Raw genomic sequence first — 23,986 nt, 5'->3', positions numbered from 1 at the left:
AATTGTTGTCTATGGGTTTAAAATATGGGTTGCTTATTTTTTTTAATTTATTTGTAATTTTTGTTTTGCTGGTTGTTCTCAATTAAAAATGAATAGAAGACCATACAAATTTTGAGATATGTTATTTTCCCAACTGTGGGATGTCAGAGGGAACCCACAGCTCACCCTGGAGAAAGATGAGGCAGAGTTGGATAAAGAAGAATGGAGAAGGGCCAAAGAATATTGGGGGGCCGTAGCTCAAGTATTGGTGGAATTTACCCATATCAAGGGCCAGAAAATGAGGTTTTGAGAAGTGGGTTTTTAGGAGGAGACTTTTTAGGAGGGCCTTAGAAAGTTGATGAGATCCCATAGAAGGCTGGATATGTGTCCCCAAAGTTGAGGGACATAATGGATGGTGTGTGATTCTGCCTGCAAAATCTCCAAGGAAGGAGAAAGGAGGGTTCAATGCTGCTTCTGTGGTAAGGGTGAAGGGCAGGTTGCTGCCACTCTGGAGTTTACAGGGGCCAGGGCTGTTTGTGTATTTCCCAAGGACTTGGTGTGGGTCATGTATGGCAGGGGGGATGACTTACAACTTATTTAATATAGCCACCTATAGAGGTAATGGGCTATGACAGAAGGAAGCTGCAGGTGGACTGCTGGCCTTTAAGGGGATGGAACAGGAGTAGGCAAATTCCCCACTCCTCCTTCAGAAGATGAATTCACTGGGTCTTAAATGTTATATGCAAGAGTTCTCCCGAGATGGACAGTCTCTGAAAAATTGAAAGCAGCCCCTCATGAGAGAAAGAGATAGGGGTAGGGAGAGAATGATATTGAGGAAGAGGGGGAAAGAGAGACAGAGAGAGAGAGAGTTTTAGGCATTTACCAGGCCCAGAGAACACAAAGCCTGGTGAGAACTATGCTGCTCACCTTACCACTCTTTCTGGCCTCCCTTCTGCACCCCAAAAGGGTTAGGAAAAACTGCTAACCAGTCTGTGAGGAAGTACCCAAGGAAGTGAGAAGAAACTGGGTGGAACATACCTTCCTGCATATATCCAACAGCCCTGGCTGGGTTGCGGGGAAGAAGTCTTACCTTTGAATGAAGACCGAAGTGCAGATTATTTTGGTGTTATACGTTCTGAATTGTGACTGTGTTTTGCAACTTGAATGGGAAAAAAAAAAAACTTGAAAAAATTGCTTTTGAAATGCATATGGCTTGAAACACATATGGCTTTGTGTTAGTTATGAGTGGTCAGAAAAGCCTGTGAGTACCTGAGTTTTCCTCCAGGGACACTAGCTCCATGGAGCAAACTGAAAGGGCCAGGAAGAGACAGAAATAGAACTGTTCTGCAATAGCGTCCAGTCATGCTCATGCCCCACATACTACCTTGATTTTACACATGAAATACTGAAGAGGAATATAACAAAATCTTAAGAGCAGTAGTCTTTGGGCTGTGAGATGATGAGTCATGAGGTGGTTTTTTAATTTCCTGAGTTGTCTACATTTTCTACCATGAACATGTTTTAATTGTATAACCTTAAAGAAGTGAAAATAAACTGTGCTCTTTGGTGGGGGGAAAGAAGAAATTAATATTACATAGGTAACAAAAATTTATGACTAAAGTTCTGAAGAAAAACCCTGCTTGGCTGTCATGGGGCGTGGAGGTAGAGCCCCAGTCCAGGTGTGAGAGGGTGCAGGACGATGGTGAGAAAGAGTAAGGGCCTCTTGAGTTTCTTCCCCTTGATCCTAGTCACCTGCCCTTCATGCCACTCTGCTGACCCAGGAATGCCTACTTGACACCCCAGTGTAATGCTTCTCAGTGTCTATCTGCCAACCCTACTCTCTGGACCAGTAGTGAAAAGCCACTGCCCTGATCACATTCTTACAAGGACCTCCTGGAGACTGGGTCTGGGTGTAAGGGTTGATAATGGCATCGAAAGCTTCTCTTCTAGCCTTTCCTTCCTAACCCGGGTCTTTGATGAGGGTTAATTTAAGTATATAGGGACAAATGAGAGGTGTGCTCTACTTTAGAGCAGGTTTCTCAACCTCAGCACTATTGATATTTGGGACTGGATCATTCTTTGTGTTAGGAGGCTGTTCTGTGCATTGCCCGATGTTAGATAGCATCCCTGGCCACTATCCATGAGAGATCAGTAGTGCTACACATTCCACACCCGTGAGTTGTGACGATCTGAAGACAATGTCTCCAGATATTGCCAAGCGTACCCTACATGTCCTCCCTACATGTCAAAATCATCCCCAGCTGAAAACCATTACCTTAGAGGTAACTTCCTATTTCACCTACTCAAAAGAATAGGGCCCCCAGATGACGCCTAGTTGTGATTATAGCAGACCACTTGGGGGTCTGGTAAATGGACTGACAATTTCCTTCCTGGAATGTTGTTAGCATGACATCATGTCTGAGGTCAGACTTCCCCAGATGGCAGTGGGGCACTGTTATGGACTGAATTCATATGCTGGAGCCCTAACCCCCAATGTGCCTGTAATTGGAGATAGAGTCTTTACGGAAGTGATTCAAATTAAATGAGGTCATAAGGGCAGACCCGAATCCTATAGGAGGGGTATCCTTATAAAGAGAAGGAGAGACACCAGAGAGATCTCTCTCTCCATGTCCATGCACAGAGGAAAGGCCACATGAGGACACAAAAAGAAGGTGGCTGTCTACCCCTGTGGTCCCTTGGAACTGCAAGTAACTTTGTCTCATGAAGACATATATTGGCCTGTTGGATGGAGAACGCCCCACCAAAACCAGATGGGAGGGCTCTAATGTTCCTTATAGAAATAAGTAATGATTAAGCATTGATATTTATAATAAACACTACAACTGGCCAGTCAACTGACCCTTCAGCCTTCCAAAGGGCCACAGTGAATACGCTCCCTTCTCTCTTTCAGGGCAGCTTCAGGAGGAATGCTCAAAGAATGGAATATTTTGGTTGGCTGATTTTTAAAACCGAACATTAAACTTTTGGGGGGATTGTCCAAAGTTTTCTGTTGAAAAATTTTAAAAACATGCGTTTATTTTTTGATAAATACATTTGTCAACTGAAGATTTTTCAGATCTTGAACTTTTCACTCTGAGCATCATTTCCTGTTGTATGATGCTGTAGGAGAATATGGTATAGAAATTTTGACTGGGTGTGGAAATACCAGAATGTCTCTGAGATATTGTTTTCACAACAAATGTTCAACATCTGGTATTAGCTTTTCTTGGCATTTTGGCACTTTCTCTTAAAGCCAGAGGAAAGGAGTGGAAGCAGCCACCCTGGCCAAGCATTATTTGTGAAAGGAGTTTGTAGCATCCCTTTGCCTATGTTCAGAACCATTGCACTGGGCCTCAAGGCCTTGATGATGGACAGAGATACCAGCAGAGGAGCTTCTTGGTTGGCCCATCTAGGGATGAGAGTGCTCATCAGACGAAGAATATGAAATCTCTTGAGATTCACCTCAGAAAATGGTGGGGCCTGCTTCCTATGTTTTAGAATAATCAAGTTCAGCTTATGAAGAGCTCCCTTTGGTCAGGGCTGCTGTGTGAAATGACCAGCCTTTTTTCTACCCACTGTCACCACTCTATTCTGCCATCATCTCCTTAGCCCAGAGCACTCCAAAAGCCTCCAGTGATCCTCCCCATAGAAGGCTCACCTCCTCCATGCCACTCTATACCTGATAGTTCCAGCCATCTTTCTAAAATCCCTGTCTGGTCCTGTTACTTCTTAAACTCTCCAAGGATGGACCTTACATCGTTTTTAGATGAAAATTCAAGCTCCTTCAGTGACAGAAGCCAAACACAAGAAACCACATATTGTGTGATTTCCTTACAAGAAATACCCAGAAAAGGCAAAACTATGGAAACAAAAAGTAGATTAATGGTTGCCTGTGGTGGACATGGTGAAGTGGAGATTAAGGGTACATGTGCACAAAGAATCTAATTGGAGTAAAGAAAATGTTCTAAAACTCACGTATGGTGATGGTTGCACAACTTGGTAACTTTACTTAAGAATCATTGAGTTGTACATTTGAAAATGGTGAATTATATATGAAAACTTAAAAAATATTCAAGCACCTTACTATACTTACCAGATAGATGCTCCATGATACATTTCCTAATGGCCTGGTTTGAGACCCCATCTCACCCCTGCCCTCCCTCTGCACACCTGCCTTACTGGCCATAGTTTAGGTCCTCCAAGGTGCCACGTTCTTCCCCTGGAATCTCACCTGGACCTTTGAACACCTGCTGTAACTTTCCTACCCTGCCTGCTGACCCCCACCCACCTGCCCCAAATCTGGCTGATACCCTTCAGAGCCTACCTGTCTCTGGGATGGATTCCGTTTTCCACCCAGATGAGCTCAGCATCCTGTTCTGTGCCCCCATAGTTCACCTGGGCTTTGTTTTTCATGCCACTCATCACACTTTTCTGTGATTATTTGTTTAATGTCTGTTGTCTTTGCCAATATATAAGCCCACATATAATTGGTCACAATGATATTTCAAGGCACATAGTAGGATCTTAGAAATATCAATTGTGTGGATAAATACAGGAACAAGTTGCAGAGGCCACAGGACCAGGCAGCTCTTCCAAGAGTACAGAGATTTATTCAGAACCCAACATTACTCAACCAAAGGCACATTTTATTCTCTTCCAGAGACTACACAAGGAATAGAAGAGGAACCTGGGTAGGGCTGGCATGATAGGGGCATGGTCAGGAGATCACAGGTGTGATGATGAAGAGGCGTGGGAAGGGGTAAGTGGGACGTGAGAGAATAAGCTTGTGAGTCATAGGTTCTCATCTGGCTATGTGATCCTGGGTGAGAAACTTAAACTCCCTCTTCTTCTTCTTTTAACCTATGAAAAGATTTTTCATAATTTATAGAGTATCTCTTAATTCAAATATTCGGTAATACTAGTCATTCTACTAGACTAGGGCTTCTCAGTGTCAGAATTGCCTGGGGTGTGTGTTACAAAGGTAGACTCCTGAGCTCCACCCAGGCCTCTGGATCAGTATCTCTGCAAGTGTGGCCAGGGAATCTACATTTTAACATACTCTTGGGTGTTTTTTTTTAAATGCAAGTTTGTGAGAGGGTGGGAATTGGGTCTACCTCATTCACTCACATTTCCCAAAACTCAACCCAATGCAGCACAGAGATAGGGTGCTCAGTATTTTCTTGATGGGTGAATAAGTGAATGAGTAAATGGTACAGTAACAGAAATGTGGATATCTTGCTTTGACCAAGGCAGAAGAGGAAGAGGGCTGCTGCCTCACTATGGTCTATGATAGCTTCCTTCCCCTTCGGAGCTGAATTCCACATTTTTAAAATATGGTGGTGGGACTGAGTTACTCACGTGATTTCTCCCTGCCTTAATAATCCATAGCACCATGAACCAATAATATTGACAGCACCATGAATCTATGCTTTCTGTTTCCCTTCGCCTTCCTCCTTGAGAGAAAAAGAATCAAGGTGAAAATCAACCACAACCTGGAGATTTGTTGTGAGTTTTAATAGGAGGGGTGGAGTCAAACAGTTTAGAGGAACGTATAAAAAGACCTTTTACTTTTTGCTGGAACATGATATGGTTTGTGCATAGCACATACATATTAAAAAATAGAAGCATCACATTATACACGCACATGACTGAACAAATTCTGAGGGTTTTCTATTCACTTTACCCAAACTTAAGGACAGCTCTGCATTGGGACCCAGCCTGAGGTACTTAATTGATTTATAGAAAGGAGAAACCATATGAGGACACAGCTGTCTGAATGCTGGAATCTCAGTAGTTCAATGAGGTATACAAGCGTGGTTCTGTGTTGGCTCTCAGCACAATAGACTAGATTCAGGATCTGCTTTGGGCAAAATCACTCCCTCCTCCCATTCTGGGAAGAGGAAACACCAACTCAGATATAAGCTCAGAATGGATTATTTCTATCTACTCTTCTGGCCTTGTTCCAAACATTCTGGGAGGTAGCAGAATGAGTGGCCATTTCTGGCCAGGAGGGGGGGGGGGTGCAGATTTGAGGGACCCACTTCATAGACATGAAAGTGGCAAGCAGCAGAAAATCCCTCCTCAGCGACATCTGAACTGGAGCCTTTGGGGACAGAAAGATGTAGGAGCTTTCCAGCTTCTGTGCACATGAAAAGCAGCAGGAGGGGATAGATGGGAGAGAGAATATCCCCGTGTCTTAGGGCCAGCAATCACCCTTGGTAGATATGTTTGCACCAGTGACCGTGGCACAAAACAGGCATGGGTAGTGCATATACAAAGTTAGGAGGAAGGATGGGGCACTTGGGTGGCTCAGTTGGTTAAGTGTCCGACTTCAGCTCAGGTCATGATCTCATAGTTCGTGGGTTCGAGCTCCGTGTCAGGCTCTGTGCTGACAGCTTGGAGGCTGGAGTCTGCTTCAGATTCTGTGTCTCCCTCTCTCTCTGCCCCTCCCCCATTTGCACTCTGTCTCTGTCTCTCTCTCAAAAATAAATAATAAAAACATTTAAAAAAAAACAAAGTTGGGAGGAAGGAAAACTACAACTTGTAGACTCTCATACGTCCTTCTCTCCTAGGATTGCACAGAGTGATAACTTGGAGGCACTGAGGTCTAGGACAAGAAAGGGGCCCAGCACCATCATGAGAAAAATTCTAAGCTTCCCAGCAGAGGATTAGGTTAGGAGAGACTTTCAGGCCTGGGTTATTGGCCTGGGAAGATCCTATGTCTAGAAAGGAGAGAGGTTCATAGCCTAGATCAGATGATAAGAGAAAATATTCTCTTTCCTAAGCCACAGAATGGCCCTCACCAGGGGCTTGGAGTGTGTGTGCTGGACGTGTTGTGGGACATGGCAGCAGAGGTATTAGGCTGTGAAGGGTAATGGTAGGGTATTAATTACAAAATTATATGCTTCTTTCCAAAGGCGGTTCAAAAAGGCATGGCAAGTGGGAAGGGAAGTGTTGTTAGAAGGCAGTGAGTGATGAAGTGAATATAATCAACAGCTTCAATGAGGCAGTTGGTTTCTGGTTTCCTCTGAGGTCCATCCATTGCCCTGAGGAAGGTGCAGATTCTACAAGGGACCTGGAGCTCCCCTATTGGTTCTGACCTCACCTTCCCCAGCTGAGAAGTTCATCATCAAGGGTGTGCACATATGTTGCTCTCATTTTTATCATTTGTTCTTGAAAAAGGAATAAGGCAGCATCTGGGCTCTTGGAGGCCCAAGTTTGCATGGAGCTGCCAGAGAAGGTTCAAGATAAGAGGGAAGCCAGTGACTACCAAACTCTGTAAACCAGGGTCACAGCTAAGGATCTGGGGGAGAAAAGACCCAAATTGTTTGTAATACATGGCAGCAGGAAGGTGAGGTTCATTCTGTCCCCCTGCTGCTGCCTTTTGGATCCAACAGGGCTGAGAGCTGAGTCCAAGAATCCTTAGATGTGATGATCAGACAGGAGACAACTCTGCATGCCTATGCACAGACACAGTAGCAGGCAAGAAGGGACTGAACTTGCTGGTCTTCCTTTGTTCCTGCCCCTTAACCCACTTCTGTGCATGGACAGTGACTTGTCCTAAGCCACTTACAGGTCAAAGAGAAAGCTCTTGGGAGAGACCTCCTGTAGCAGGAGGAGTTTTAACGAGTCAACGATGCATCCCCCATCCAGGAATATATTCAGAATGTTCAGCAACTGGTGCAACGTAAGCCCTGGTACTGGTTTGAACAGATGCCCGGCTGCTAGTAACCAGTTCCTGTCCAGCAAATGGTGTGCTGGTGCCTCCACGTAGTGACTGACTAACAAGGCAGCCTGGTCCTAGGCATGTCATAGCATCTCCTTCTCACTCTTAGCATGAAAAATGGGAGTGGACATTTGGGGGGACTCCTTGTCAGTATTTTGGCCCTTTTAGGAGCCTCTAGAGAGATGCAAGAAAGGTCTAGCAATCTGAGGCCTCTCTTTAGAAGTGTGTCCCTTCTCGTGCCAAATTGGCTCAGAGATTTAGGAAGAAAGGAGCTAACGTTTTGGGACCTAAAACTTTTCTCCTCACCAGATCATTGTCCGTCCATCCACCCAGCCTTCCTGCACTGCCAGTACATCCCATCAGAAACTGATACGTGCCTTAGGTCCTGAGTGCACCTCAGGTCTGATGTACCCTGTCAAAGAGGCCAGTCAATTACTCTGGACAAGATAATCAGCTTTGTACTCTGCCTCCAAGCAGAACTGCACTTCTAGTATTCTAAATGTTCAAGATGGACCAACTTTCTCCCATTTGACCCAAGACCCAGCTCCTTCCCGTTTCTTCCAAGGCTTGGCCATGTCCACTCTTGCTCTCAAGCTCTTACTGTCTGTTCAGTCTTTCTGGTTGCTCACCTTGGTGTGGCCTTTTCCTCCTCACCCAGCACATGCCCTCCCTGATGTGTGCCAGGCAGAAAGTAGTCAATATGATGTCTCCCTTGGTTTCCAACCTCCATGTCCATCTCACAGTCGCTCAGCTCAGATCTATCTATAGATGGCCGCATCTGCAAATAGAGAGGTATGTCGAAGATGAAGGTATTTGCAGCAGATGAGGGGTTGTCTTGCAGGGGCCCCTGAAAGCAGCAGGGTGTCAGGTCATTTTGTAACTTGATGGTTCATGTATGCCGAAAATATTTGCACTCTGATATGGCTCTCTCTGGTTTCAGATTTAGGAACATTCCAATGGTTCAGGAATCTGAAGGCTCCAGGCAGACAACATTTATAGTCACTTGGGGAACCTCTGCTTTAAATACTCTCAAAGGACAGGAGGCAAGAAGGCATTGTACAGCAAGGAGCTGTTTCAGTTTGGCTGCTTGATTTCACAGGATTATCACTCTTCTCTTACTGTAGAGGGGCCGGAGGGGGCAAACTCTGGAGGTCATGGTGCCCATTCTACTGCATCCAGGCATCAGCGTGTATGCAAACTGATGATGACCAAGAAGGAAGTGAGAGTATCAGATGAGGACTTGGGTGAGTTTCCTGGACGTAGCTAGACAGGAATTATCATCTGCAGTCCAAAGCCTCTCTACTTCCTTCATGCCCTATTTTGCATCCCCTCACCCCTCGCCAAACAGGTTGCCATTATTAGGATCCTTGTCATCTGAGGTTAAAATAAGACCCAGTTCAAAGTGAGGAAAAGTTATGGGCAGGGAGCCTGGCCCCAGCTTGTTCTTGGAGCCACACGCAGCACTGAATCCTCCAGGCAGAATGGCACTCCATAGAACATCCAGTCCCTTCCGCTGCTTCCAGCAGGCCTTCCCCAACTGCCCGAGACACTGCTCTACCCTTTTTCTCCAAGAAGAGGATCATCCCTTCTCCCCCAGCTCCCCAGACAGGGCAGCCCCAGAGCCCTCACAGACAGGAAGTTTGGAACCTGCCCACCTTCTTTCTGGTTTGCAGTTAAACCCTACTTCCTCCCACCCTGCCCTCCCTACCCTTAGAGGACAGCTGTGCCCCGCCACCCATGCAACCCATGCATGCACTAAGTGGCCTCTGGATGGAAGAATGATTGGAAAGAGGCAGAATGGGCACACACATCAATCCAGCTGGTTTGACAAGTGGCATTCTTGCAGGCAGATTCCTGCAGCAATGATACTGGGAGAAAGAAACCCAATGCTCTGCAATGCCTTTTCTCAGACCATCTACATGAAGATGTATGGATATACATCAACACACACGAATACTCTCACCCTGGCCTTTTCCTGTGCACGTGGTCATATGCCACATGTACCTTCTTTCCTCAGTTGAGGTCACAGCATGCATCCATTGCCATTCTAGGATGTTGGTCGCAACCTCTCTCTTGGTTTGGTTACATACCATGGGGTCCGGTCACCCAGGGAACCAACTCAGGTCTCCCCAAGTACAGGAAAAGCCTGACTGAGGAGTCATGGGGGGTGGGAGGTAAGGGGAATTGTTCATTTGTGCAAAATTCCAAAACAAAAGATGTTGCTTTCAATCTGTGAGCCTTCTTTGAGGGTCCTTATATTCTGGGGAGGAAGTGAGTGACAGTCATGATTGGGGACACTTTGCTGCCCCTCTTTACCCGTCCATATTTGCTCAGTGCGATGTAGGTCCCTCGGTACAGGTCTGACTCGTAGGCATTGTAATTGTTGGGCAGGAGGGTTTCTCTGAACTTGCATTCCTCTTGGAAGCTGGGCTGCGAAAGAAATGGACAAATAACAGAGGCTCAATTATAAATGAGGTGTAGTGAGCCCTCTACCGGGTACACCACCCTTCCCTTCGTAAGATAGCCAGCAGGGAAACTGAGCCATTCTAGGCCAATCAAATCATGGGAGGGCACAAAGGAAGAGACTTCCAAGCTCTTTTGGACCCTCTCATGTTCTCCTCTTCATGATAAGCAAATCAAGGCCCAGGGACATGGATGGAGAAAGTCTGTGTCACATGAGGTGGGTCTCCTGATTTTCAGTTCAGGGCACTTTCCACCAAGCACCTAGCTGATAACTTATTTCATCAGAGAAAGAATCATAAAAGGATATAATAGGCTTTTCCCAAGTCCACTGTGAGAGGTGGTCTAGTGGAATGGGTTTGGGACCCCAGGCTCTACTTAGTGGTTTTCTGCTTCCTAGTTGTGTGACCATGGGCAGTCTCCTCTCTCAGCCTTGGTTCCCTTTCCTGCAAGCTGTGTGTCTGGGGAGGAGGTGGGGGGGGGGCAGTTAGAGGAGGGGTGGAGACATATGATTCCCTAAGTCCTTTCCAGCACTATCTGTTGACCATGTTAACCCTTTCTTCTTTCCACTCGTTGCCCCCTCACTCCATCTTTCCCAGTTTACCTCCCAGGTTTGCCACCCCTTAAAGATGCCCATTCTTGGTTTTGACTTTGAACCCAGAAGGTGCCTGGTGCCTCCTAGACATTCATTGCTCTCTAGAAAAGTTCAGGAACAGAGATGGTAAGGAGCAGTGATTTTTATGGAGAAGAGAACCTGGTTCCCTCTGTGGCAGGTGGTGCCATGGAGTCTGGGGCCAGTGCTAATTTGGTAGAGAAGTGTGTGGAGCACCTGTTCTGAAAATGAGCACTAAACTTCCTGCCACACATCAACAAGTTCATTCCCTATGCATCACCCACGCCCTCCTTTATTCCTAGAAAAGAAGGCCGTTCCTCCCCGGACTTGCAGGGCCAATGCTGAGGGAGGTTGGGGGGATTTCTGTGTTTTGTATAGGGAGTGGCTCTGTTGAGTCTAGAGGAAGAGAGAGCAAGGTGAGAGCCAGGAGGTCTGAGATCCAATCTTGAAAGAAACACAGAATGAAACAAAAAGAGAGGTGGGGTGTAATTTCTGACTCCTTCCTGCTGACTGAGGCCATTGGCTATAAAAAGTCCACTCAATGGCTGGCCGGCTGTGCCAAAGGTGTCATCTGACCTTCTCCGAAGGAATCGTACTATGAGCACTCTGGGCTGGCTGGAGGCGGGGGATGGACCAGAGCCTCTTCCTGTTATGAACAGAGGGTGATGAGCTAGTTCCCTGGGCTCCCAGACACCCACAGCTCTTTGGACGCACCTCTCAGACAGCATGTACAACAGTGTGTGATCCCTGGGGACAGCTTCTTCTTTCTCAATAGACTCCAAGTTCCCCGAGTCAAGGATTGTGTCTTGTCAGGTATGTGACCCTGAGTGGATGATGACTTAATAGGGATGCCAGGAGGACAAATGGACACCCATACATGACCGGCTCCTTCAGTGTAGCATAAGAGTGAGCAAGGGTGCAGCATGGTGTAAGGAAGGAACACCACACTCACCTTCTGCCCTTCACCTCTCACCCCTTTCCCCACTCAGGCGTCCAGTTTATTGTTTACAAGGCACTTCTACATGTATTAATTTACTTGAGGTGAATGTGAAAGCTTTAGCCAGTCACACCAACTGGCTTCCTAATACCACACTAGGGAGTTTGGGTTTTTACAACCTTTAGTTTCCTTTGTAAGGAACTTTGAGGTTATGCTGATGATGATTCACCTCTTACTTCATTCGCTATGTGAACTTGGGCAAGTGATTTAACCTTCTAAGTCTCAGTTCCCTCATCTGTAAAGTGGGGGCAGTTAGAATAATTATGTCATAGAATTGGAGCATTAATTGAAATAATGTACAGGAAGTCCATGGTGTAACACCTGGCACATAGTAAAATATAAAAAAAAATTGGGGGTATCTGAGTGCCTCAGTCAGTTAAGCATCTGACTCTTGATTTCAGCTCAGGTCATGATCTCACAGTTCTTGAGATTAAGTCCCACATCGGGCTCTGTGCTGACAGCATGGAGTCTGCTTGGGATTCTCTCTCTTCCTTTCTGCCCCTCTCTTGTTCACATGTGCTCTCTCCTCTCTTTCTCTCTCAAAATAAGTAAACTTTTAAAAAATTCTTATTACTATAATTATTCTCTATCATGAACTACTTTGCATTAAAAGCTCTAAAGGACTTTGTCTTACCCTGGATTGGTATTCCTGCAAAACCTGCTGTGGGTTATTGGACATTTCCACTTTTAAGCTCTGCAGTTATTGACTGAATGACTGGGAGACCGTGAACTTGCATGAGAAGAACACAGAACTAGGATACACAGAGGCTGATGCTCTGGCACTGCTCTTTGGGGTCTCTCTGGGCCATGGCCTCTTTACCTGTGCATGAGAGGTAGAAGCAGCCACAGAAGCTGAGACCATTTGAGGGCCAAAACTCTGAAGCAACACCACTAGGAGAATAGAATCTCAGGATTAACTGTAAAAGGTAAATGAGAAACGAAGCTACATTGATTAAAAGTCTGGTGCGGGGCGCCTGGGTGGCGCAGTCGGTTAGGCGTCCGACTTCAGCCAGGTCACGATCTCGCGGTCCGTGAGTTCGAGCCCCGCGTCGGGCTCTGGGCTGATGGCTCAGAGCCTGGAGCCTGTTTCCGATTCTGTGTCTCCCTCTCTCTCTGCCCCTCCCCCGTTCATGCTCTGTCTCTCTCTGTCCCAAAAATAAATAAACGTTGAAAAAAAAAAAAAAAGTCTGGTGAAGATTAATGAACAAAATACAGAGTCCAGAAGTAGATCCAAATATATAGCAATATAACATAAAAATGGATTTGAAATTAATATAGAAGTGGGGTTTCAAATCACTGGAGACAGCATGGTGTTGAAACAGCTGGGTAATATCTAATAACAATAATAATTAAAAATAATAATAAAGTTTGACTTATCATTTCTTTCCTTACTTTAAAATAAATTCTACAAGTAGCAAAGACCTAAATGTAAAAAAAAAGAACCTCATGAGTCCAGAAAAAAATTTTTTTAAATAATCTGGAGTCAGGATGATCTTTTTGATCAGGGCACAAAAAACTAGATGCCATAAAAAAAAGCAAAAGGAATACATTTGACTTCTGCCTGGAAAAAATTACCTTAAACAAAACAAAAATGTAAATGGAAAACTCAGTTAAAAAATAGTTGCATTTGTGTCAGAGAGTACATTTTTTTACTATATTCGGGACCCTTGGACAGTGTTTATGAAGAGACCATTTACAGAAAAGGAAATACAACTAGCATTTGGACATGAGAAAATATGCCTAATGAGAGAAATGTAAGTCCTAACAGTGAGACCACATTTTTAATTGTTTGATTAAAGAAATCAGACTTTTGGGCACCTGGGTGGCTCAGTCAGTTAAGCGTCTGACTTCATCTCAGGTTATGATCTCACGGTTTGTGAGTTCAAGCCTCTTGTCAGGCTCTGTGCTGTCAGTACAGAGCCCACTTCTGGTCATCTGTGCCCCTCTCTCTCTGCCTCTCTTCTGTGAACACACTCTCTCTCTCAAAAATAAATAAACATTAAAAAAGAAATCAGATGTTTGATAATATTCTTTCATTGGTGAATGCATGAAGACTAGGAATTCTCATTTAATGTCTGTGGGTGTGTATATTGTTATAACCTTTATAAAGAGCAATTTGACAATATCTACTAGAATGAAAAAGGAATATAGCTTTGATTAGTAATTCCACTTGTAGGAATGTATCTAACTAGCACACTCCCACTCATGTACAAGAGTTACTCACTGCAGCATTATTTATAATAGTAAAAGACCCAAAACAACAAAGTGTCTATTTGGAGGGGAGTAGTTAATTCAATTATGGCAGATCTACACAACTGAATGCTATTAAGCCATGAAAAAATATGAAACCTTTGTGGGCACTGACTTGAAATGGTCTCAAAGACATACTGTTAAGTGATGAAGTAAGGTTCAAAACGATGTGTAGTATGCTCCTATTTGTGTGACCTTTAAAATAACAGTGAGGGTGCACATACAGGGACATGGGGTCTTCCTGGGATGATACACAAAGAGCCAGGACAACATCTTTGTCTGGGGAGGTACTAGTGGCTTCGAAGAGCGTGAGAAGGAGACTAAATTCCCATGGCATATTCTTTTACATCTTTCTCCCCACCTTAAACCGTGTTCATGCATTACCTAGTCATCTAAGTAGATTATTTAAAGTGGGAAAGAAATTCAGGATACAAGTTGAGCCAGGAAGGAATAAGAAAACATTTATATAAAAAAAAAAAAAGAAAAGAAAACATTTATATCAAAAACGGGTGGTCCCCCTGTGTCCTGGTAGTCCTAGTCCCTGCCACCTGCCACCTGCCACTTTTCCCTCTGTTCTAACTTGTACATCCCTGGAGAGCAACCCGCCCTCAGTCTCCAGAATTTGTTTCTGATCTAGATGGTGGTTAAGGGAGAGGATTTGCATGTGGTTTGCAAACTCTAGAGAGGAAATCAAACCTTGGGGCCGAGGGTGTGAGGGAGAGGAAGGAAAGGAAGAGGAACTGAATGATTCGGGCAAGAAATTCTGAGAGCATCTGCCCATATCCTCCATTCTAGAACGTGTCCAATTTAAGAATCCAGCCTTTCACAGTGTCTGGGTCTCCTCAAACATTGGTTAAATGTGCATCCTGGTGGTTGTACATATTGTGCCTTGTTCTCCGCTCATTGCATTTTGATTATTCAAATTTCCTGCCCTTTAAAAAATTTTTTCCCACTTTAGTTTCTGTCCGTTTGGTTCCTTTTCTCTAGCCTTGCTCCTATTCCTGGCCTTCCCCAGAACTGGGTACAAATCTAAAGTGAAAAAAGAGAAGTGGATGAAGTTTGCTTTCAAAGCCCTGTCTTTCCTTTGCCTGTCTTTTTCTGTACCCCTCTGCCCTGTCCTTGGGGTTCAGGTGGCAGGAGGCCAAGGCCATTTCCCTGAACCCTTTGAAGCAGCTGATGCTTCAGGCCAGTGGGTATTCCCGCTGCCCAGGCTGATGCCTGAGCTGGTATCCAGACCCAGCCTCTTAATCCATGTCTACTGCTTCCTGAGCCCGGTTCTCACGACCCAAGAGAGGTGTCTCCTCAGCTCTGGTGAGAAAAGCACTCATGCCAAGTGAACGTCATGTCAATAAAAGTAGCTACCATATATTATTACTTGAACAAATGAAAATAATTCCTCCAGATCACATTTCCTGGGTTTGCCGGGGCTCAGGCCCCAGTGTGACAACGTCTTAAATTCCATGTAGGTCTAATCAGACTTATGTGGAACCAAACTCCAAAGCGATCGGCTCTTACCATGGAGAAGGGCATTTTGCAGAGGGGCTTTGCAGAGGGCTGTTCCAGCCTGTGACCTCTGGCAGAAATGCCCCATGCGGTCTGGGCTGGATGAGACATCCATCCTCTTGTCTTCGGGCAGAGCTAAGTCACCCGGACTGGTGGAAGTGGATGCGTGTCTTTAAAGCTCTTCCTCCCAGGGCTAACCCAGAGCCACTTGCTTCTTCTATTCCTCCTGGTTTGTGAGTGTGCATGGAAGGGGCAAGGGTGGGTGGTGTTTAAGGAGGTGGGAAATGGAGAGAAAAAAAAAAGACTCTTTTTCCTAAGACCCTTTCCTCCTGCAGCCTCTGTTTCTTTTTCTGTCCTTAGCTGAAATGGAGAAATACATAACATCTCTCAGCTCCAAGAGGTCTGTATATTGTAACCCCCTTTCCTAACACACAATGGCATTGTCGATTTAGATGTGTTTGAAAAGCTTTTTGTCAGGCATGACTTTCTTGTCAATCCTGTGCAGCTCCTTGTAGCAGGCAGGCCGTGTGTTGGGGAGAGTTGTCTTCAGGGCTCTCGGGTCCCATCCCCCAGCACTTCTACCCAGCAGGCGCTAACATCCCCTCAGGAATCTGTTCTCTGCTGGATGAGCTTTGCTGCCAGCTGAATGAAGGCATGGCTTGGTCCTCCCCTCTCCCAATGTAATGCCCCACAGAATAAGCAAAGGCCTTGATGGATGAAACAAATACTGTGTTCTCTGCACGTTGTCATACTACTATTGATTAAAAGGATGTAGATGCAGTTATAAATAGTAAAACTAAAATCATTTAAAAGCATTACTGAATTCCTACTGGCTTTTTGTCAGTATGCATTTTTCTCTTGGCCAAGGGATTCTCGTAGAGAGTGCCCAAGCCGACCACCAATCGTTAAGTGGGGTTCCTTGATTTTTTTTTTCAATTTTATTTTTAAAAGCATTAAGGACATTGGAATTCACTGATTTCTGCCTCTGTCTACATGGAGAGAGCAGAGGTCCAGGCCCAGAGAAGGTCAGGGATTTTGCCCCACATATAAGCAGGTAGTGGAGGGTAGGTGGGGCAGGAGCTGGAATTTGGGTCCCAATCTGTACATGAGATGCACTTCTTCTGTGGGTTTCAAGAGCCTTACCTGAAGAGCCCTGAGGCAGGTCTGCACACAGAACTGGTTGTGCGAATTTAGAGACCTAGTGTCCCATCTGTGAAGGGAGGATAAAGACCACATGCACCTTCCAGGGCTGCTAGGGGATAATGCTTGGAAAGTACTCCACAAGATGCCCTACAAACAGTAGGTGCTCAATACCAGGACGGCTATTTATATTGTCTCAGCTGGGAATAGGCATCCTGCCATGGGGCTCTGCGCCCCTCTTTCCTAGAAGTGAGACATGCAGGAAGTCACTTTTCCTAGGTAGGTTTTCTCAGCTCTTCTTCTCTGGCCATGAGTAGTCTCCTGTCCCCACCCCGTGCAAGGGTCCCCTCCCCCCATGAGAAATCTCATTTAGCTGCAGGCGGTAGCAGCTGAGCCTGGGGAGATGAGGCAGCTCTAGGGGCTTAAGGGAAATAGTGTGAATGAAATCATCACCCAGCAGGAGTCTTCCTGGCTCCGGGGATCAGTTGGCAATTGTTTTTTTAGACTGTGATAACAGGCCCCTGAGGGGCAGTGGGAGGGGGTAGAGGTGGTTTGGAAGCATCTGGGGCACAGCCACACAAAGCATCAATTGTCCAAGCTTGGGGCATAGTTGGGCCACACTCCCGGGTCCAGCCCCACTCTCCTACACAAGCCTGCCCAGCCCTGGGCTCCAAGGAGGACAACCTCCCACCTTAGAGAAGGTGCTCCCAGACTCAGTGCTCCTGGGGTGTGGGAGGGGGAGGGTAGAGTGTGCAGAATGAGCAAGCCTTCCCTCAGGACAGCCCCCCTTTTCCCTGGACTCTCTCATTTCGTGAACCCTCCAGCTCAGGGGCCCATCTGACCCCCTTGGAAGTCATGTGCCCCGGAGGGAGGGGAGCAGGGGTGTCTCCAACATGAGGAGTCAGTTCACACTTACTTATGGAAGGTGGCTCCTTCCCATTTGCTACTCCATGCTTTACCCCTTTGCAGTGCCTCTGACTGTGATTAAAGCTCTAATTTTTGAATGTCATATAGGTTCTCTTACCGGGGTAATGGATTTCTAGTTGGAAGTGGGTACATTTTCCCATATTTGTGCCCTCTCCTTGCCTCAAAGTTGAAAGTCCTTCTGGTAATGCTTTCTGCACTCTGTCCTTCCTTCCAGGAGATCTACCTGCTAAATGGTCCCTTGCAGAGGGTGCCTTAGTCAACAACCCCAGTTCCTGGCTCTCCAATCAGCGGGATCCCAGGCACGGTGCAGGCTGGCGAGTAAGGGCTTTTTGGGAAGACTATCTCCACAAGGAGGGACCCTGCTTCACCCAAACCTAGGCTGGCCCCAGGCTGGCTCCTGTCTTCTCCAGCACCTTTGCACAGAGTGAAGTCTGAGAAAGAAAGGGGGTGTCTGAGGATTCCAAACCTCATGCTGGGTTTCACCTGCCCCGCCCTCCAAAGACTGTGTGGCCTGGTGGTCCCAAGCCTGCTTGTGCTACAGAAACACCAGAGAAGCTTAAAAACAACAACAACAACAACAACAAACAAGCAAACAAACAAACTGATCTTTGGTCCCCCATCCCAGCCCTGCCAAATAAGCATCTCTGATGGAGGTCCCTGCAAATCTGTACTTTTAACAAGCTGCCAAGGTGATGGGATACAAAATGTCCCACACATGTCACTTCTAGGAAAGAAGGGTGCAGAACCCCATGGCAGGGTGCCTCGCCGCATCAGCTGATATGATAGCTGCTCTGTATTGAGTACTTACTGTCTGCAGGGCACCCTGTGGAGTGCTTTCCAAGCATTATCTCCTGGCAGCCCTGGGAGGCGCATGTAACTTTATCCTCCCTTTACAGATGGGACACTGGGTTCATGAAGTCTCCTGTCCTGTCAGAGCAGTGTGCAGACCTGCCTCAGGGCTCTTCAGGTAATGCACGTCACGGCTCTGCAGAAGTGCCCTTGGTGAACAGACCAGGGACTGAATTCTGGTTCATGGTACCACCTAGCCTAGGGCTATTCCTCTTACTTCCAACGCCCACTTTTAATCCACGCCTTGTCTCCTTGACTAAAGGTCACAGGGAGGGACACCTGCGTGGCTCAGTTGGTTATGCATCCAGCTCTTGTTTTGGGCTGAGGTCATGATCTCATGGTTTGTGGGTTATAGCCCTGCATCGGGCTCCTTGCTAATGGTGCAGAGCTTCCTTGGGATTTTCTCTCTCTCTCTCTCTCTCTCTGTCCCTTCCCCCACTTGCTCTCTCTCCCTTTCTGTCTCTCTCAAAAATAAGTAAGTAAACTTAAAGATCACAGGGAAGAGACCACCTGAGCTCCCCTTTGGGTATGTAATAGGCCTCTCGTGTAGGTATAGCCTCGCCAGAACCAGGCACCAATCCCAGATCTCTGCTCACTTCCTGGTGCTCAGTCTGCCTCCAAGGAGAGGTAGAACAGCACTCCACGCCCTCCCCATAAATAACTCTGGTATTCCTTCACAAATGCTCAGCGGTCTACCTTTTTATCCTTCTAATTTCTGTCAAAAGAACTCCCAGTGCCTTCAACTTCATAAGGATGTTGTTCCCCCCCCCACCCCCCGCCGTAGTTTTGGAATAAGCCAAATCTTAGGAGGAGAGACCCAGGACCCCGGGGGTCAATAAGAGCAGGGGTTTTAGTAAATGCACTTAGAAGCCAACTAGGTTAACCAAAGGGCCGGCATTCACCTTCCCAGGGTGATCTGTGATGGGGAGCGGGCTGGAGGTTGGGTTCCAGCCCAGAGGGTGGAATAAGAGGATGTTTCTCCATCCTACAAGATCAGGGGTCAGAGGGCTTAAAACCATAGAGTAAAACTTCAAGTTCCTTCGTCTCTCCTCCTCATACTGCGCGCTAGATGGGTACCTCTCGGGGTCATGGGGAACAGCACCGGGGCTGAAAGACAGGCTTGCTTCTCCAGGCCTCTCCAGTTCAGGGGGTAAAACCCGACCGTCAGGCTGGGTGACAGCTTTATGCCAGGGTGCAGGTCTCCTTCAGAACCAGCAGCCTCCTGACCTACGGTTCCTATTTAATATTACAAAGGCTGGAAGGCTCAGGAAAAACATGGTCCAAAGCAGAAGCCAGTTAACCGTGAAGCACATGAAACACATGAAGCATGAGCTCGCATGCTTCCTTCTTATTCTAGACAAATATTCACTTCTTTATGCAAGCTTTTGTAGCATTTTCTTCAACTGTGTAAGTTGTAGCCCTCAAATAGCCTGGACGTCCCCCAGCCCAGTGGACTCACCGTTGTGTATAATCTCCCTTTACTGTTCATGGCAACGAAGAGGGCACTCTTCACTCCAAAGAGACTCACCACACCCCGCTCCACTGTGGAAATCTCCAGCAGGCCTAACAAAGAAAGGGGGGCCAGGTTACCCAAGGCTTGTGCAGGGCTCAGCGGGACATCAATCTAGAGGCGACACTACAAGGGCACCTCAGCCCATCCCCCAGCTCCTAGAAAGCCAGACCCTTCATCACCTCTATCCCTGATCTCACTTTGGACTCGGCAAGTCCTGCCACTTTACTGTCAAAGATCCACTTCCGCTGGGGAAGTTCTGACATCGGGGTCAGGGATTGCAGCCATATCTAGATGAGATTAGCTTTTACAGACTTCACATGAAGTCCTTGCCTGGGGTAGAAACATGAATGCTGATTAGCTTTTTAATAAAGTAGATACTCTCCATGCTTCAACAAATTTCAGCTCATCTAATCTTGCAAACACTGCAACCACACGGAAGACTGAAGGCTTGTGTGGATCCTGCAGCCCCCGACCCCTCTTGGATGCGGGAACGTACCTATGCAGCAACCCACCAACTTGCAGGACAAGGACCTGGGGACGGAGAGGGCAGGTGGAAATAAAGGGAAAGATGTGCTTCAGTGAGAAATGTTGCAAAATACTTCCTTTCCTTCTTAAAGAGGGAAGCTAAATAAAAATGAGCTTAAGTCGAATCTGGTCCAAAAACCCTTACTTATTTTCACTACTCTTGCCTTAAGGCTTCCTGGCTGGTTCCAGGTGGTCTTATATGGGCACAGATGTGCCTTTAACACTGAACTAATGGATGCCATGGGGGCTCTGTGGGGTGATGGCAAAGGACACCAGAATGCCTGGACCTCAGCATATTAAGCCTGCACCCAGGCAGGGTCAAAGTCAGTCTGGGGGAGGTGGCTCTGCTTATAAGATTCCAAATAGAGAATATGACTTCTGTCCCCTTTATAATAGGCCCCATGCACCAGAGCAAGTCCCCTTCATCTTTTAGCCTTGCTTGCACCCAAGCCCCCAGCTTCCCAACTGGCTGCAGCTTGCACTCACTGTAGGGGTTCTCCTCGTGGGTCCCGCTGATCCGGCCGTCGGGGGGCACCTGGAGGTGAAAGCCGATGCCCACGTTGCAGTAGAGCCTCCTCTGCCGCTTGATCCCCACCAAGTAGCCACTCTCCCAATTCACTCCGGCAATCTCTCCAGCTAGCCCAGCTCGAGACCTTGACAGCAGGGTGCCCCAGCCCCTGGAGTCCAGCAGCGTGCTGTTGGTGCGGGTGCCTGCAGGCGAGGGCACCACCATGCCCACTAGGACGCCTAGGAAGACAAGAGCCCACAGCGTGCCCTGAAGACGTCCTGCTCCCCGGGACATAGTGATGAACAGCCTCTGTCCCAGGGCCATCCACCTTGCCTCTCAGGCACGTGGTCAGAATTAATGGCCCTAAAAATACCGCCCTTCTTGTTTTTCTCCCCTCAGCATGGCGGCAGGGGCTTATTTTTGGAAGGCAGATGAAGGCTGCTGACATGAAACCAAAGCCTGCTTTGGGCACTCGGGTCGGGAGCAGAGGGACCCAGGCTGAGCCGTGGCTGGTAGGGACCATGGCTTGGGGACGGTGTCTAGCTCGCCCGCTTGCTCCGTCCCAAGTCGATTATATTTGATTTGACCTATCTTTATAGTTCAGCAGCCTGGCCCTCCCCTCCACCCATCATCACCCTGACGTCAACTGGCCCAGCTCACTTATCCAAGGCTGTAACATTAATCTGCTGCTGGGCCTGGCTGCCTCCCCAGACCCCCATCACCCTCCCCACACCCCAGGGATTCTGGGAGCCACTGTCATTCCAGCTATGAGGCAGGAATGAAGTGAGCAGGGAGCATCTCTGAGGGAGGGAGGACTTGGCTGGGGGCCCGGGGGAAGAGGGAGGTAAGAGGCCACACACAACCCAAACTGGGCAAAAGTTCTTGGCCTGGCAGTGCTGGCTTCCTTGTTTAGAGGGCAAAGGGTAAAGATAGTGATAGGGAAAAGTTTGGTGTCAGATGATGACAGTGGCCTATGAGCTACCCTAGAGACCTTTTCATGGAAAGAGTTCATGGTTGAGGGCAAAGTAGGCTCAGGGGACACTGAAAAGCTGACCCCTTTTAACAGGAGAGAACAGAGATTCAGTGGTGAGGGGTGGGGAGGTGGTCCCTAGGATTGTCGAGGAAGAAAGGGCTAGGGTCACGCTTCTGCTCGCTGTTCTGGCCATGGCGTTCACCCAGCCAACGGGGTGGAAGTTGTGCTGGCCCCCAACAAAGCCCACTGGCCATTTTCCTACCTGGGCTCATCCTTGGCCTCTGACTATTATTATTCCCATTTTGTAGAGAACTTAAGGGACTTGCCAGAACTTGTAAGCCAGAACCTAGAAAATTGGCTTAAATCCAAAGCCTATGCTTTTAACCCCTGCACGATTGCCTATAGTAGAAGTGAGATTACCTGGCTGGGGCCCACAGAGTCTAGTGAGCTCATTCTATGCTAAGAGTACATCATGGAATTATTTCAATAGCACAAAATGATTCCCCTTCCCACACAGGCTGGAGGTTACAGGCAGCCTGGGGAAAGCTCCTAGGATGAGTCTCACTGCCTAGGGACTCTTCTCAGACACCATTCCTCCCCTCTGCTTCCAAGCCTCCTGCTCGGGTCTGGGCTCAAGTCTCCAGTCTCTATTTATCCCTACCTTCTGCCTTGCTGCCTCATTCATTTGAATTGATGCTTTGGTTAGAATTTCTGTCGAGCCGTGCATTTCAGTTTTGCCCTAGATATGTTCTCTCATATCCCTGGAAGCCCTAACATCTTCTGCCATTATCCTCTGCAGGTAAAATTAATGGGGAGGGATATATGCACCCCTGCTTAGGATCACCCTCACCATCAGGCCCCCCAGCTTCCCAACCATCCTTCCCCTCCCTGTCACCTCCATTGCCTTGTGCCCAGCCTTACAATCACCAGCAGCCCCCTCTCCTACAATAAGGAATGGCTGGCACCTGTGGCACAGATTGAGCTTACTATGTAGGCCTTTGTTGGAAAATTATACAAAATAAAAAAAAATCTCTGCAAAGTAGGAGAATCATGAATAATCCAAAGACAAAATAAAATTACCTTCACCTGGATCTCCAGCTTGATTTCATAAATTTAAGTTTTCATATACATAACAGCAGTGGAGATGCTCTCTTAATGGTGTTCAGTTTGGAACATTGTATTAATCATGCTTGCAGTAGGGAAGAGGCATCCCAAGAAGCATGCACGATGGTAAGAAGTTAGTCTGAAATGAACTCTTGCCTTGGATACTTGGGGATGTGCTCATCGCCCTCACCATGGGATTCTTCTTGGAACCTATCCACTTTAGGGTTGCCTCAGAGGAGAGTCTAAGCTATAATAAGGTCAATACTATATATCAGTGGTAGATCTCTTTAGATCCACCTTTTCTCAGATTCTTCTCTGTGCAGAGATTGTGGGTGGTGTCTTACAAAGCAATGGGCTTTTGGATGGAGGACACCTGAATTTGAATCCCGACTCCACTATTTATTAGCTTTGTGACATTGCAAAAATTTTTGAACCTCATTATTTTCATTTGCAGAATGAGATCATTACTTCATAGGACTGTTATAGACATTGGCAATTATATATGCAAAGGGCCCAGTGCAAAGCACAATATAGCTCTCCCTCAGTCCTTTATCTGAAATATATTGGAAATCTATCACCCAATTAAGGGAGGACAAGCCCAAAGTGAGAAGGACTCTGTCTCATCTCAAGGGGTGGGAGAGACACATGGGCTTCCAGTTCTTAATTCCCAACCACCAGAGCATATGTTGTGATGGCTGTTAACATATGTAGAAGCAGGCAGTCTAGATTCCTAAAATATTCTGAAAACCAGTAATAGCATTGGTATCGTCCCTGTTAAATATAAAACTTAAGTAATTCATTCTATTAAAAAGCCTGAGTCTTATTTTTATCGGGTGATGTGATGAGGCCCTGTTCTAAATGCGCCTCCTGGGCCTGTCTCTATAGCAACTTCACTGTGCTCATATATCCATATATTTCT

The 23,986-nt window shown here is 46.8% G+C and overlaps 1 protein-coding gene across 1 annotated transcript; it reads right to left on the bottom strand.

The window, feature by feature from the left end:
* Window positions 1-5,478: 5,478 nt before the first annotated feature.
* Window positions 5,479-21,540, bottom strand: FGF6 (fibroblast growth factor 6). Its single transcript, XM_025930669.2, has 3 exons — window positions 20,969-21,540; window positions 19,904-20,007; window positions 5,479-10,135 (listed from the first exon to the last, which is right to left on the bottom strand). The coding sequence occupies exons 1-3, from the start codon at window positions 21,312-21,314 to the stop codon at window positions 9,959-9,961; spliced, it is 627 nt and encodes a 208-aa protein (XP_025786454.1). The 5' UTR covers window positions 21,315-21,540; the 3' UTR covers window positions 5,479-9,958.
* Between the last annotated feature and the right edge of the window lie 2,446 nt (window positions 21,541-23,986).

This window comes from Puma concolor, chromosome B4 (assembly GCF_028749965.1).
Source record: "Puma concolor isolate L17-30 chromosome B4, mPumCon1.1.hap2, whole genome shotgun sequence".
Classification (NCBI taxonomy): Eukaryota; Metazoa; Chordata; class Mammalia; order Carnivora; family Felidae; genus Puma; species Puma concolor.
This window is presented reverse-complemented; position numbering and strand designations above follow the sequence as displayed.